This window comes from Dioscorea cayenensis, chromosome 5 (assembly GCF_009730915.1).
Source record: "Dioscorea cayenensis subsp. rotundata cultivar TDr96_F1 chromosome 5, TDr96_F1_v2_PseudoChromosome.rev07_lg8_w22 25.fasta, whole genome shotgun sequence".
Classification (NCBI taxonomy): domain Eukaryota; kingdom Viridiplantae; phylum Streptophyta; class Magnoliopsida; order Dioscoreales; family Dioscoreaceae; genus Dioscorea; species Dioscorea cayenensis.
The window spans coordinates 8,139,942-8,155,644 of record NC_052475.1 but is presented as its reverse complement, the minus strand read 5'-3'; the positions used below and the strand labels follow the sequence as shown (position 1 = coordinate 8,155,644).

General features: G+C 33.8%; 1 protein-coding gene and 1 long non-coding RNA gene across 3 annotated transcripts; both read right to left on the bottom strand.

Moving 5' to 3' along the window:
- Positions 1 to 490: 490 nt before the first annotated feature.
- Positions 491 to 2,283, bottom strand: LOC120260446. Its single transcript, XR_005536411.1, has 3 exons — positions 2,269 to 2,283; positions 1,899 to 2,184; positions 491 to 762 (listed from the first exon to the last, which is right to left on the bottom strand). It is a non-coding gene; the product is annotated as an uncharacterized LOC120260446 (long non-coding RNA).
- A 618-nt stretch (positions 2,284 to 2,901) lies between these two features.
- Positions 2,902 to 6,973, bottom strand: LOC120262150 (palmitoyl-acyl carrier protein thioesterase, chloroplastic-like). 2 transcript variants are annotated; one of them, XM_039270215.1, is made up of 7 exons: positions 6,777 to 6,973; positions 5,586 to 6,165; positions 5,370 to 5,503; positions 4,648 to 4,761; positions 4,347 to 4,510; positions 4,186 to 4,259; positions 2,902 to 3,447 (listed from the first exon to the last, which is right to left on the bottom strand). In XM_039270215.1, the coding sequence occupies exons 2-7, from the start codon at positions 6,093 to 6,095 to the stop codon at positions 3,181 to 3,183; spliced, it is 1,263 nt and encodes a 420-aa protein (XP_039126149.1). In that variant the 5' UTR covers positions 6,096 to 6,165; positions 6,777 to 6,973; the 3' UTR covers positions 2,902 to 3,180. The 2 variants fall into 2 exon arrangements, with proteins under 2 accessions (XP_039126149.1, XP_039126148.1); XM_039270214.1 differs by having other exon boundaries at positions 4,186 to 4,254; positions 4,339 to 4,510; positions 6,777 to 6,972.
- Between the last annotated feature and the right edge of the window lie 8,730 nt (positions 6,974 to 15,703).

Here is a 15,703-nt window from a genome sequence, read left to right as displayed (position 1 = left end):
CTCCATACGTGGAATGAGCAAGACCTAACAAACACATAGAAGACTCAGTGACCAGCACATCCGTCCATGTTAAAGCATCCCCTTGAGAGGAGAGGCCCAAGGACTTCCATGTTTTTATTTGTTTCTTCCTATGTTGTTTCTTGGCTTTGTTTGTTTTTTTTTGTTTGTTTTTGTTTGTCAGTTTTACCCCCAAAGGGTAATTGTTTCTTTCAGTTTTGTTTATTTAAAAATAAAGAAATACAAAATATTATGTTCAAGTAATAATTAACTTTAATAAATACTTATGGTCAATGCTATACACCACTAAACTTTTCCTCTTTCGAAAAGATAATAAAATGGATATATAAATGATGAGATGGCATCCTCTTGATTGAGGCATATTTGTTCTTAACCATCCACCATACAGGCAATGTGTGTGTGTGTGTGTGTGTGTGTGTGTGTGTGTGGAGAGAGAGAGAGAGAGAGACAGACAGAGACAGACAGAGAGAGGTTATCAGAGTTATTAACAATATCATTTTAAAGAAATGATCAACTTAGAGCAAGATAATTGAGCACAAATACAACATGTTTCTCTCTCAGTGAAGAGAAAGTTACATGCACTTTATTAAGTACAAACATAGAGCACAGGATGCATAAATCAACACATGCATAAAGAGTTGCATTAATTTCCAAGTAGAACTTGTTCAACAGCAGCAGCAGAGGACATCCAGACAGCACTCACAAGTTTCAAAGCAACAGAAACAGCAACAAGCAGCAAACAAACTGCATCACACAAAACCAAAACATTTGTTAATTAATCTTTCATCATTCGATATATAATTAAACATATGGTTACCCGGTCAAATTCAATAGATGTCCATATCTTTGTTTCTTCTAATCCTTTTCTACATACTTATCCGAAAGAAATTAGTAATAAATATTGCTGATGGTGCATCTAACCACTACAGATAAGAGGGTCCCCTCAGTCTTTAGCACATTGTCAACAACACATGCTTTCACCATGGTGTGATTAATGCATATAAAGACATACACAAGAACCTCCTTTTCCTGTGAGTTGTTTTCTAGCTTTTAATAAATTAAAGTCACTTTTATTTATAAACTTTAGTGACCTTTCTTTGATTCGTATTTCAAGATAATTTTCTTCCTCCAAAAAACAATCCTCCCTCTTAATCAAAATTGGTTGAGTAATAGCAATTTTTTGTGCATGGCAAACTAATCAAATATTCAATAACTTTTAATTGAAAGAGCATCTCTCAAATTCAAAATTAGTTATAAGAAACAACTCTTAAAGAATACATATCAAAACAAACGAACATACATACATAAAAAAAAAACTTTTAAGAATCACCTAAAAGAATGGATCATATAAATATACGTATAATTTATACATATATATATATATATGTAGAGAGAGAGAGAGAGAGAGAGAGAGAGAGAGAGAGAGACTCCGATTTATCTATCCCAGGTTGTCACTGTGTTATGCTAGCTAATAAGTTTATTTTACTGTGTATCTCCACTGATAGTGGATGGTTTGTTTAAACTTTAAATCCCAGCTGTGTATCTTTATCTTGTATTTCCCTGTAACTCTTTTACTATCTTAATCCATCTGGTTTACCTATTTTCTTGAATAAAAAACAAGGAGACATGAAAATTTGATGAAATAATCTATAACACTTTAATTTACTTGAAAATAATTCTATCACTACCAAGTAAAATCTCTAAACTCCTGAACAACACACCACACAAAGTCATAGATAAGACACAATACCATGGAAACTTGATAAAAATATCAACCAAAAATAAAAGAAAAAAAAAACCCTTCAATTAAGCTATATATATATATATATATACAGAGAGAGAGAGAGAGAGAGAGAGAGAGAGAGATCAGGAATTAGAACCATGCATAGAGGCAGCCCTTCTCTTCATGCCTCTTCTGGACATGTTCATAGTATGACATCTCCTGAGCTGATGGAGGTGGATACATCTTCTTCTTCTTCTTCTTCTTCTTCTAGAGTGTTCAAAAGAGGTTTGGATGTCCTTAAAATGATACAAGAGACAGCAGGAGAAACCACCAATTTATGCAGAACCCGTGGACTTTCTTCATAGCCAAGGTATTCTTACTCATCATCAGGAATCTGTTGTATTGCATGACATCTGGTTCAATCGCCTCTTACTGTTTGACACCTGTCCAATACACGCTTTAGATTTCCCATATTCAACCAATGTGAGATTTCCCAAATATGCCTATATTAAATTTGGATGCATTACATTAATTGCCCTGGATATTATTGTGAGATTCTCCATTCCATTTGTTTTTTGAAAATTTTCCATTTTATTGGTGGTATTTTTTCTAGCTCTTCTAGATATCTTTTGTGGATTTATACAAGGCATGATGTGTTTGATCTTATCCTATATTACATTGAACATTTTATTATTATCATTGTTATTATTATTATTTTATTATTTTTTTAATCAAACATCACCATCAACATGGAAAACCCTTGATGGCAAATGGTCCCCAATGTCCAACGCCTATCTCCTTGAATACCGATTGACTTGAAAGTTAAGGGTAACGTGTTGATTAAATGACGACAAAATCATTTTAAACTTTCACACACCAAGACATTTTAATTAGCTTTCCCTTTCAATATCTAGGTGGATGCCTGCATCCATTTTAACCAGCCAAATTGAGAACCACTGGGATTGGAGATATTTTTTTTTAGATTTGATCAAATAATGGAATGGTGGTGGGGTTCTTACTTGTTAATTTCTTTATTTTTCTAACCATCATTATTAAAAAAAAATAAAAAATGAATTCCACACCAACCACACCATTTCTGAGATTCCTACACATCATCATTGACCAAGAACATTAATAACTCATTCAACACTGAAAGATGATACCGAAGGACATCTTAGAAGGTAGATGTTTCATTTCTATTCACAAGGGTCCTTACAGTGGTTATTTACAGAGCACATTAAGTTCTTGTGCGAACTACGGAATAACACTTCATGTGGAAACTATCAACACCTCATAAAATAAATAAATAAATAATAGGAAAGCTTTATCTCTCACACACACACTCCCCCACTCTACAAAGCACAACTTATATATAATACAGTAGTGAAAAGTACTATATACAGCAACAAACACACTTGAACTATAATTAGTCAGATTGTTTATGAGCTCCTGATTGGCATAAACCCTGCTTCTCTGAGCTGGTGGGCTTGCTTTGGCCTCCACTGTGTCCGGCCCCTCACAATCTCAGCCCCGCATTCGAGCCTCAGTAGATGCTTGCACTCAACCGCAGCGTCATGTGGGTTGTCGCTGTAGTTGGTTGAGACCGCTGTAAGAGACTGCACCACGCTGTCCCTCCCACACTCCCTTCTGTACTCCAGTGTCATGCTAGAGAGTTCATAATTTTCCAAGATGGATATTGGAGCACTCTGTGACAGATACATGAAGAAATCATTTTCATTACAACGAAGAAAGGCTGTCAGAATCACCAACCAAAGATTATTCAACGCAGAGACAGGTTTCAACATCAAGCCATACTGAACACACTGGCATTGTATATTTAAGCATGAAAATCGTGAGAAGAAGCCAAACAAAATGAATATGGTCCCATTCAAATTCCAAATTGCACCAAGCAAGACCATTCTATGGAAAATTCCATCAACAATGCAGATATTTGGCAGGGTATGCCACATCTTCGAACTGCCAAATTGCCAAATTGGCAAATTGGAAAGGAAGGGAAGAAGATGACTACTTAAATCATTTTCCATCCAGGAAGTGAGGGAGCAGTAAAGTCAGTAAATAATAAACTTGGGCGAAGTCTTTAAATAATTGAAAACTGGATGTGGTGATAAAGTATAGTAGTGGATAGTTGGGAAAAGCCAGAACCTACTGATTCAGATAACAAGAAGATTAATGGTAGAAGAAATTTTGGTTTAAAAAAGCTTAATCTGCCAATTAGTATTGGGCATCTCAAGTGTTTTCCCCTCCAAAAAGAAATTTCAATTGGTATATATATATGAAGAGACAAAAAGGTTAGGCAGGTATAATCATGACAAAGCCATCATCAAAGTAGACAGCACATGCAACCATGTGCCTCATGCCAACAACATTTTCAAATAAATTAATACAAAGAACTCAATTAAAATCAATACTTCATACATAATTACCTCAAGCATCCAGCCGATATATTTAACATTGTTAACATGTTGATTGACATCCAAATCACACCAATGAGGCTGCACTAGATTAGGAAAGGCAAATGTAAGATGGCATATGCAATTTTGCAAGAGATAATACATATGTTGAATCTAAGACATTACCGTCAAACCTTTTCGAACATAATCAGCAGTGTCATTATCAAGCTTAGGAAGCTTCCTGCCATCTTCATCCACAATGATAGTTCGTTCCACAAAATAGGGTTCTATTTCTCCCCTAACTTCCTCTGGTATCTTAGTCAGTCTCCTAGTGAGCTTGTTCATCATCACCCAAACACTAAAGGGAAAGAAAATTCCAAATTAATCTTTGCTGTGCAAATGTTATGCATAGGAGAAACATAAGCATGAAAGAAACAGAAAGGAAGTACCCATATGATAAAGTTTTATTTTCAAGGGAATAGATCAATTATCAACCTGGTAGCTTCCATGATAGTTTCGCCTGTTAGGGGATCACGAACATGCCAATCCTTGCGCATTCCATTTTTTCCGGATGCACCTACCCATGTATCAACTTCAACAACATCACCCCTGTGAAAAATAGAAAACACAGCGAAGGCTTACAGTATGAAATATCACACCCTTTAATAGTAATAGCATTTTATACTTCCAACCAGGGAAAAGCACTAAAGGTCTGTATCACTTCACTTCAAATGCAACGGGCATTCATTAAGTGTATCTAAAAAAAACAAGAGTACTCATTTGGATCCAAGTAATGAACATATAAAGCATCACATGATCTTGCCATTTCAGTGTTGACATTGTTAACAACATAATCGAGACCCTCAGAGTGTTGCACATTCAAACTAATGCCAAGAGAGAACGAGACATAATTTGGGTCAGGTGCTGCCAATTGTCCACTAAAATCTAGACAGGACAGGCAACAATTTTCGAAAGCAGAACATTGTTCACCATCCATGCCATTCATGACATCGAGATTGAAGATATGACAACTGACAAATTAAAAACAAATTAGACTTGATGAGCTGTTGACAGCATGAGCCTAGCAAATGCAAAGTTGAAAATTAAACAGCACAGGGCAAGGAAATAATGACTGCCTCTAAATCGACAACAATCAATACCATAGAAACAATAATGGATGTCGAGATAGAAAATCAATTGTCAAGAGATAAACATACCATATGGGGTAGCGTTCAACCAGAACCTGCATTTTAGTCACAACCCATATCAAATTTCTTCTACTCATCTCTGGTGTTGCCCCGAAACCATCTCCAAGGAGCCCAGCACTCTTTACATGATTAAGTGCTGTTTCCTGAATACACAAAACTTCAATTAGAAATCATAAGTATATGCTGACACGTTCGAGAATGATATCTATATGTATTGACTTGTACCTGTAGATGATTCATTAATGTTTCTATAGATGCCGTCCGATCAGCCCCGATCTCATACGACCGAATAGAAAAGTTTTGCCTGAAAACAAGACCATTATGAACAGTCATTCCAAAGCCGAAGGCATCAGAAAGCATGTCAGGCCTCTTTGGTTTCCAGTCAAGAAGAGTCAACTGCTTCTCAGCTGCCAAGAAGATAGTAATAATGGCAGCAAGGAGCATGCTCCAGTCAGGCAGCTGGTTATAGAATGTTCTCGGAGCCGAAGAAAGGGTGTCATCCTCAGCCATCTGGCCATCTTTTCTCAAGCTGACTTTAGTCCCATTGATCTTTGGGGAAGATTGGGCATTGGTCTTGACCTTCAAACCACCAGAGGATGAAGCCGGTTTAGCTACAATGCCACGGACATCCACACTATCAGGCCCTCCACTAAATGGCTTGGAGGACTTTACTGGTTGTCCTAGAGAGGAAGAGGAAGCAGGGAAGAACGTTGATGCTGCCATAGAGGAAACCATGATGAGATCTAACAGAGCCTTTTCCTAATCAACGTCAACCTCAAAGCTTATCAGGTTTTGGGCTCCACAGCTGAAGAAATCAAAAAGACAAATTTTTTTTATGTGAAATTTAAATATGAACACTTCATTGAATATTCTTTCAATCCATTAGTTCAGTTAAACAACCCATGCCAAAAGCATGCCCACCACGTTTCTTCCTCCCAGGAACAAAATATTTGGATGGAAACATTAAAAAAAGAAACCTTTAACAAACTATAGCCTGCAAATATGTGGAAAACTACAAATAGTGGCAGTAGATACAATTCAAGAAAATGTGGGAGAATACTATAAAAAACAAAAGAATTTCACCATTGACATATTAAGGTTATTTCTCCATAATTACCAAGAAAAAACAAAATTCTTTAGCAAAGTAAGCAATTCAAGCAAACTACTAAAAACTAGATCCCATTGGTCAAGTGCATTAGTGTTACCAAATGAACAAAATATCATCAACCAATCCCAAATAAAAATATTAACACCGATCAAACCACAACAACAGAAACATAAAAACACCAGACCAACCCCCAATAATCCAAAAAAAGTCAAAAAAAAATTGTGATTTATATGTAAAAGAACCCAAATGAAAAACCAACAACAACAACAATGAAATGGACACAACGAGAGCGCGATTGAAGATCAAACCTTCAGCCGGAAACTTAAGCTCAAAAGCGGATCCCTATTCTACAAAGGATCCCACCATTGCTCTGCGGCTTCGATTATCTTCTCTTTTCATGGGTTAGGGTTACGATCCTCTTCTCCGATGGCTCTCGAACGAAGCAGACGAGATAAAAACCAAAAAAAGCCTCCAAAAGCGCCGGGTTATTCCAAGAGGGAAAAAATATTCAATGGAGAATTAGGTTATAAACCCTCTCAAAAGTTATATTTACTTTAAAAAAAACATAATTGTATATATATCCCTGAAAAATATAGGTAATTGTGGATATACCCTATAGTTAAATTTCGGTAATTAAACTTGATTAACTATGGTTATAATTTGGATTAAGATATACAAATGGACCAAAATAACTCTGGTACAACTTAAAAAAAAATTTCAAGGGTATATATGCAATGGTATAATGTTAATTTTATATATTTGTTGTTTGTTAATGCATGGTTTTTCAACTAATTTGAACTCCAAGGGTATATACGTAATTATGTATATTATTCAAGGGTATGTATGCAATAAACTTTTTTTTCATGGGCAAATATGCAATTTCAAAATTTTTTAGGAGTACATCGGCAAAAGCCTCTTAAATAAACTTATAACTTCTCGAAATGACCATATCACCCTCCACTCAATTTGATCATCTGGCTATAGTTATTGTGGTATAGAGCATTCTGTTTTACTAAATATTCCTATTAGAACAAAATGAACATTATTTCGAATATGATATCATATCACCCCCAATATTTTCACTTAAAATTATCCACCAATCTTTTGAGAATATATTACTCCCTCCGTTATTTTTTATCTGTCATAATCTATGTTCCTTTTTATCTATCATTTTCTAATATCTAGAAGTATTTATTATTTTTTTCCCAAAATTACTCTTAACACTCTATTCAATTATCTTTTTGAAATTAAATATGAGAGAGAAATATGAAGATATAAATTATGAGTAATTTTTGGAAAGATAACTAGTTTTGTATAAAATTTTGTGAAATAACTAAGTTTCTTGATATGTGAGATTCGGCTAATCACGACAGATAAAAAAAGGGAATGGAGGGAGTACCAAACTTAGTGATTTAACTAAATAATTTCGAATTTAAACCTCTTGTTCATTTAAAAATCATCCATTGAAAAAATAATAAAAAAAAATTCACCCCTCAGCTCGGATGGAGATATGGCCTTGTTTGGATTGGCTTAAGAAAAAAGTGTTTTTTTTTCAATTTGGTAGAAGAATTTTTAAAAAATTTTCAGAGTAAGTTAAGTGTTTTTCTATATTTTATAATTAGATAAGCTAATTCAAAAATACTTTTATATGTGTAAAGTTGTTTGGATGGGCATTTTTAAAAGAACTTTTTTCAATGTCAAATTACTAAAATAGGTCTTCATTGAGTTATTATAATAAACATTGATACTAATACTAATATACTAAATACTAATACTAATATACTAATAATAATACAAACACAAATATAAATAGTAATATACTAATACTAATATACTAACATAGTAATACTAACACTAATATACTAATATTAATAATAATACTAGCACAAATACAAATATACCAATACTAATACTAATCTAATATACTAATAGTAATACTAATACTAGTATACTCATAATAATACTAACACTAATATACTAATATTATTACTAATAATAATACTAACACAAATACAAATATACTAATACTAATACTAACACTAATATACTAATATTAAAACTAATACTAATACAAATATACAAATGTACTAATAATAATACTAATACTAATACTAATAATAATAATAATAATAATAATAATACAAATACAAAGACTAATATATTAATATACTAATACTAATATACTAATAATAATACTAATACTAACACTAATAGTAATAGTAATATAATACTAATTCAAATTCACAAATGTACAAATGTACTAATACTAATATACAATTGTACTAATAATAATATACTAATACTAATACTAATAATAATAATAATAATAATAATAATAATAATAATAATAACACAAATAGTAATACTAATACTAATACAAAATACACAAATGTACTAATACACTAATACTAATACTATCTAATAATAATAATACTATTACTAATAAGAAAAAGATCATCTAGGTAAGTCCCTAGATTTCAAATATAGGGACGTTTTAAATCTAAGCCGTTGGATCATCATCCGATGGTTGATTGTTTATATAAATACTGCACACATTTTTTTACTGTTCATGATCACTATACAACACTGTAGAACGTGGTTTCTACTGTTAATAATAATAATATACTTACACTAATAAATAAAAAGTATAAAAACATAGTCATTCCTCTATTTGATAAGGGTAACTTAGTAATTTAACAACCCCCATAACAGCTTTTGAGAAGTGTTTTTTTCAAAAGCACCACACTGCTAGTTGCTTCTGCCCAAAAGCTCAAACAAACATGTTTTTTAAAACCCAAGAGTGCTTAACTTATAAAAAAGCACTTATGAACATTAAATAAGCTCATTCAAACAATCCCATATGAAGGTTTTGTAAAATAAGTTAAAGAATGATAATGGAAGATAAAAAGAAGTTTTAAGCCCTTTTTTGCTTGGGGCAAGGTAAGCTAAATGGAGGTTTTGAAACCTTATTGTGTTTGGATTGGAAGATAATTAGAAGTAAAGTTATATAGTAATATTACTAAATTACCCTTAGGATAAAAGACAAAGTTCTAACTTCATGAACTGAATTACATAAAATTTACATAATTCTCTCCATTGTTTATATAAATCTCAGACTGGATTATTATAAGATTTCATTTTGTTGAATGAAATTAATCAATTAATATTATTACTAGATTAATTAATATTACTATATAGTTTGACAATATTAACTACCAACTAATAACTGCTTGATATTTTTTTATAACAAATAAAATAAAATAACTTATGATAAAGTAAACATTATTGTTGAGGAGTATTTTGGTCCAGTAAAATATAAAGGGTTTGTATTTTGATTTCTAAAAAACCGTGGATTTTTTTTTTTGAAGTATAAGGGGTAATTTGGTCCATAAAAAATATAAGTTCTCCCAAAACCTCGGCAACCCACCACTTTCGAAAGTTGAGAAATGGGGGTTAAATGGAGGTTTTAAAACCTTCATCTAACCCCCTAAACCTTTACCTTCCTCAAAAAAACCCCTCCCACATATGAGTTTTTAAAACCTTTACCTTACCTGACCTCCATTTACCTCCAACCAAGCAATTAAAGACAATATATGATTTTGAAAAAAAAAATTAAAATATGAAAAATATTTTAAAAACTAAATAAATAGCACTATTATCACAAGCGTGTTTGATATTTGAGGAAGGTGTGAGCATTTAAAGTTAGAAGTTTATTGAATTAATTATCTTACAAGGTCAATTGGGTAATAATCTCAATTTGGTACCATATTATCTCCATTTTTTAACACCAAACTTTAATTTGTATTTTTTTTTAGTACCAACATCAATTTGTTATCACTGAGTGAGTATCCAACGGATTCCCACCATAATTTACTGCTGTGTACGTTGGACTAAACAAGTGAATTGGCACAAGCTTTGCTTAGTTGGAAATGACACGTAATGATGAAGTGGATATTGAGTTGGTAGTTTACAAGGGCTGATGTGACTTGATAGTGAAGATGATGACATGGATGTTGAATTGGAGATGTGTGGATGATGTGGTTTTCTATAAAGAGGATGATGTGGACACCAAGTTGGTAGGTGTGCGAGGTAATGTGGCTCTATAACAAGGATGATGATGTGGATGGTGATTTAGCGGTGTCACTGGCTAAAAAAGATGATGACATGGATACTTAGTTGTAATATAACGGGTGACATGGCTTCCATAGCGGGAAGGAAAGATGTGGACATTGAGTTGGAGGTGTGGGGGTGACGTTGTGCCACGCCCTATCCCACTAGGCAGGCTCATGACAACCATTGTGGTAACTTGAGATGTGATGAGTCATACGCCACTCTCAAGTTAAGTCAACGCATTGTGACATTTGTTAACACCAAAATAAATAAACAGATCCACATATCACAACCTCACAACAGTGGGTTTAGATACATATAACACTCCTTTGATACCCTAGTGTCCTTATAGTACTAGCAAATCCAGCACATGCAACCGAAAATAAAACAAATATAATACAACCAAAAGATTGTTTTAAACCCCAAGATGCAGACAAACCTAGGCAACGCGTTGTGACATTTGTTAACACCAAAATAAATAAACAGATCCACATATCACAACCTCACAACAGTGGGTTTAGATACATATAACACTCCTTTGATACCTAGTGTCCCTATAGTACTAGCAAATCCAGCACACGCAACCGAAGATAAAACAAATATAATACAACCAAAAGATTGTTTTAAACCCCAAGATGCAGACAAACCTAGGCTAACAGATCCTGGACTCAACCCTAAACCCGCACAACATGACGATTGACTACACCACAACCTGTGCCAAGATGAAGAAGAAAAAGGGTGAGTAACAAGATTACTCAGTGAGGGGTGACTGCATAGATAAATAGAGTCCTAAAGCATTTCACAATGATAAAAAAATTAAAAGTAGTTTACTTAGCATCAAGTAAAATATTTTAAAAGAATCCATATGTAATTCAATAAATACAAGAAGTACAAAAGTAGATTTCCTTTTAGCCATAAAACTCTGTCAATTTAATTATGGCCTCAACTAGTCTTCGGACTGCCAGAAATTTGAAAACAAAATAAGAAAACTCATTGGCATTGTCCTCTGATCAACCAAGGTGGTGACCCCAAGTATCTCAACAAGAGCTCTATAACGCCTCTTGCATGGAAAAAACCTAGGGTCAACCCCGTAATGATTTACATAGGCTGGACAAAGAAGACCTCTACACTGCAATGCCGGACCCTGTCCGCAATTTTGGGCCAATGACCGTGGGTCGTACCCTGCTATCACCATCAAAGTCCAATAAATACATGAAACTATTTTTAGGATGCATGTTTACTTTTCATTTCCAAGTCTTAATCCAACCAAACATACTTTGAAATCATTTTACTCATAAATAGCAAAAAGGAATGTAGGCATATAATTGCTCATGAAATATAACACATGCACAAACATAATATGAGTTTCAAGTTCCATAAGAAAACCATCCAATGCTTTTGAGAGAAAGAGCATGATAACATATATATATATATATAAGTCATGATGTGTTACAAAATACTTTAGCACTCATATAACGCTAAGCATTTAACAAAATCATCGTTCATTATATAATGCAAAAAATCCTCTTGGCGGGGTTTACACTCCCACCACTTCCTTCCCTATCTAAGAGAATGCACCACCTAACAGACACATGAAAGGAAAATCAGGAAAAACAATTATAACCCAACAAAATAAATCTGTTAATGCGTGCATTACTTTCCATACACGAGCAAGTAGCTTGATTGGAATCATAAGACATCCAATCAAACTAAAACAAGGATGAAAGGGTTTCTAACATCAAACCCTACAATTCTACCTAAAAATCTAGAATAATTGAGACAAAAGTTTGGTTGCTACAATAATGCTACATTACTTCCCCATTTCAAGGATGAAGGCTACTCAAGATTTCAACAAGATTGAAGGATACAAGGAATATACACTCTCCAGCCACTCCTAACACTCAACATACAAGAATGGAGACCAAAAAAATAAAAATAAAATTATGATCTCAAGCTCATCCACCTTAAACCTAGGTCTAGATATCAAAATACAAATACAAAGCATGAAGAAAAAGGAAGGAGATGGCTTACCATACTAATTTGATGAAGTGGAGGTGATGATGGATGAACCTTCAAACACAAGAGCAATGGAAAGGTGGAGAGGGTTGGCAAGGGCTCTCATCCAAGTAGAAATGAAGAAGAAATGAAAGAAAAGGTAAAAATGGATTAAAAGGCTAAAAGGACCATTATACCCTTGCCTGAAATGACGTGGAAAAATATTCACAAGGGCGTGTGAAACATCCATACGGGCATGTGAAATTTTCACACGACAGTGTGCCATTTTCACAAGGCCTAGCTTGTGGGTTTCTGGTGATTTCTTCAGTACCACCGCTATGGTACCAAACGCCAAAATGACACACGCCCACCGCTACAGTACCTCTACTATATACTCTCAAAGTTGGAAAATAAAGCCGAACAAAAGTCCTTAGCATTACACGTTGCTTCCATAATGATATGTCATTTCCAAGTAAAGCTTATGCCTAATTGACCCTAACATGTCGAGTCCGGCACACATATCAACAAATTATGGTCCAAATCTCCGAGTAACTAATAACTGTCTAAATACATCATATTTACATCATTTAGAGCTCGGAGAAGCATTTTTAACATGTTTTAGAGGACAAATCATACATATTTGAAGCTCACACATTTCCTCTAGCACCTAGTGAGAAGGAGGCGAAGTTCTTGAAGAGATCACTGTAGTAATATACTGTAGTGGTGAATAGTGCCAGCATGCATCCCACACAACATCCGCACGACTCGTCCAAAATCTAGCGCGGTCCCCATGTGACCGCATGACCCCTGCACAGCTTTGGCAAAACCACCATGTGGCCTCGATGAGGCCGTACTGCACCCACATGAGACTAGGATCTTTTGAAAGTGATTTGAATGCCTATGCGATCCTCATGCGGCCAGACACCTACCCGCACACCTAGCCAACTATTTTAGCCACACATCTCCAAATACTCCTAGGGCACAAATCCATTAGAGAAGGCCGATTCAATGGAGGATCAATGGGAGAAGAGATGAAACTCAAGGATAACATCAAGGAGCTCGACGGCGTGAATCCGTCGAGGTCTTATCGTCATCATTAGTCCACAAAATAGGGAGTTTGCAATGAATTTCTTTATTGATTATTTACATCTCTTGCTTACGCTTCTTTTGATGTTAAATTAAACTGCCAAGGGAATCGGGCTTCGGTGAAACTTGGGAGAAAACTAGCATGGATGATGCTTTAGTTTCTAATTGATTATTGGCATGTTTCTTGTTTTGGTTTTAATCTATTGTTTTAATGTTCAATCTACAATGGATGGATTCTGTAGATTTTGATTCTTGAATGGTACTTGTAGAGCGGGATGCTTACATGTAAAATCACATAATGATTGAAGGGAGATTCATTATATTTGCACGGCTAAGGATCCGGGTGTTGGTAGCCCCCCGCGGGCATTAGGGTTAGACCTATCCTAGAGAGCATTAAGATTTCCCTTGCCAAGACTCTTTGCACCCAATAACATCGTAGGAGTATCTTCCTGATGGAGGAACCCGTATGAGATTAGGGCTTCATGGCAAAAGCTCCAAGGTAGTCGACTTTAGAGTTTAGCGGACCAAAACCTAAACCAACATCATACTTAATTTCACAAATTCATCCATGCTTGTTCTTCTTCTAAGTGGATCCTTGCCCAACACCTTCGCTTTCTATTGCCATTTATTATCTTTAATTATGTGTGGTGTGCTTTAGCTCATTTCTCTATTTTCTTACTTTGCAATCAATAATCATCTCTATTTGGTAGATTAGAAAGTGTAGTCGAAGAGGAAGTAGTAGTAGTAGCTACTTGATGATCCGTACATTTGTGCCCGAGGAAGCGGTGTGTTCACTTTTCTAGCGATGTGCGCTTAACCATCAGTACCTACTTGATGATAACAGATTGATGTTAATTATCTTAAAAAAACCAAACTAAACTATGGTGCTAAAATAATGGAGATAGTATGATGCTCAAATGAGATAATTATAAACAAATATCGTTCACAAATCACAATAAAGACACCTATTATCAAAATATTTTCTATTAAATGAGAGCAAAATATTTAAAAATAGTTAAAATATTGAGTTTTTATAGTCAATCGACTTCAAAGCGTATGAGTCATATACCATTTGTTATCTAGATGGCCTTAATATTTTTATTTCTTTTCCTTCGTTGGTTTGTATGTGTGTTCTTAATTTCATATAGTTGTAATTTATTCATTTTTATCATAAAAATAAAAGCAAAAAAAACTCTAAATCTCTAGAGTAGGATGAAAAAAATATATATTGGCAACAATTTCAAGTAGGATGAAAAATATATATATTGGCAACAATTTCAAAACGAATTTTGAGGAGAATTAAAAATCAATTTAAAATTGTGGATATGAAATTTATTAATTGATTTTTTTTAAATATATCAAATCAATATATTGTCATCCTTATAATTGTGAATATTTTCTAATCTTATCTCCAAATACCGCCAATACAATAAAAGAATTAGTATTTTATTCCCTTTCTAATTAAAAGATGGTTGAATCTCTCAACTTAAAAAGTTTGAAAAGTTTGAGTAGTGGCTTATCATCATAAAAAACAATAATTAAAAAAAAAAATCTCCTACAACGGGTAGGATTTAGTTTGGTTTTTAACCCTCTCCTCTATTGTTTACCAAAAAATGAATAAAGAACTCAGTGAATCCAAAAAGTCATAAGATCTCACCTTCAAAGAGTTGATTAATTAACCAGCATATAAGTTTTAAATTCCTCAAGTTTTCGACAGGGGATAGCGTTTGTCAAACTAGTCTTTCAAAGAAAATATTAAAAAAAGATGAAAATGTATAATAAGCAACAGTCGTAGCACATAGGCTCATTGACAATTAATATTATTAGTTATAGTCTCATAGGTTGTATCGACTTAATTGACACTAATTTATTAATTAACACATTACTGCCATAAATGATCAATAGATGACTATTTGTCATAATTTTTGTCAAAACACTAACATTTAAATTGAGAATAACGCTTAATTTATATTTAGTGATTGTCTCTATTATTATATTTATTTATTTATTTTGTCATACTTTTTGTCAAACTTGTAACTCTAGA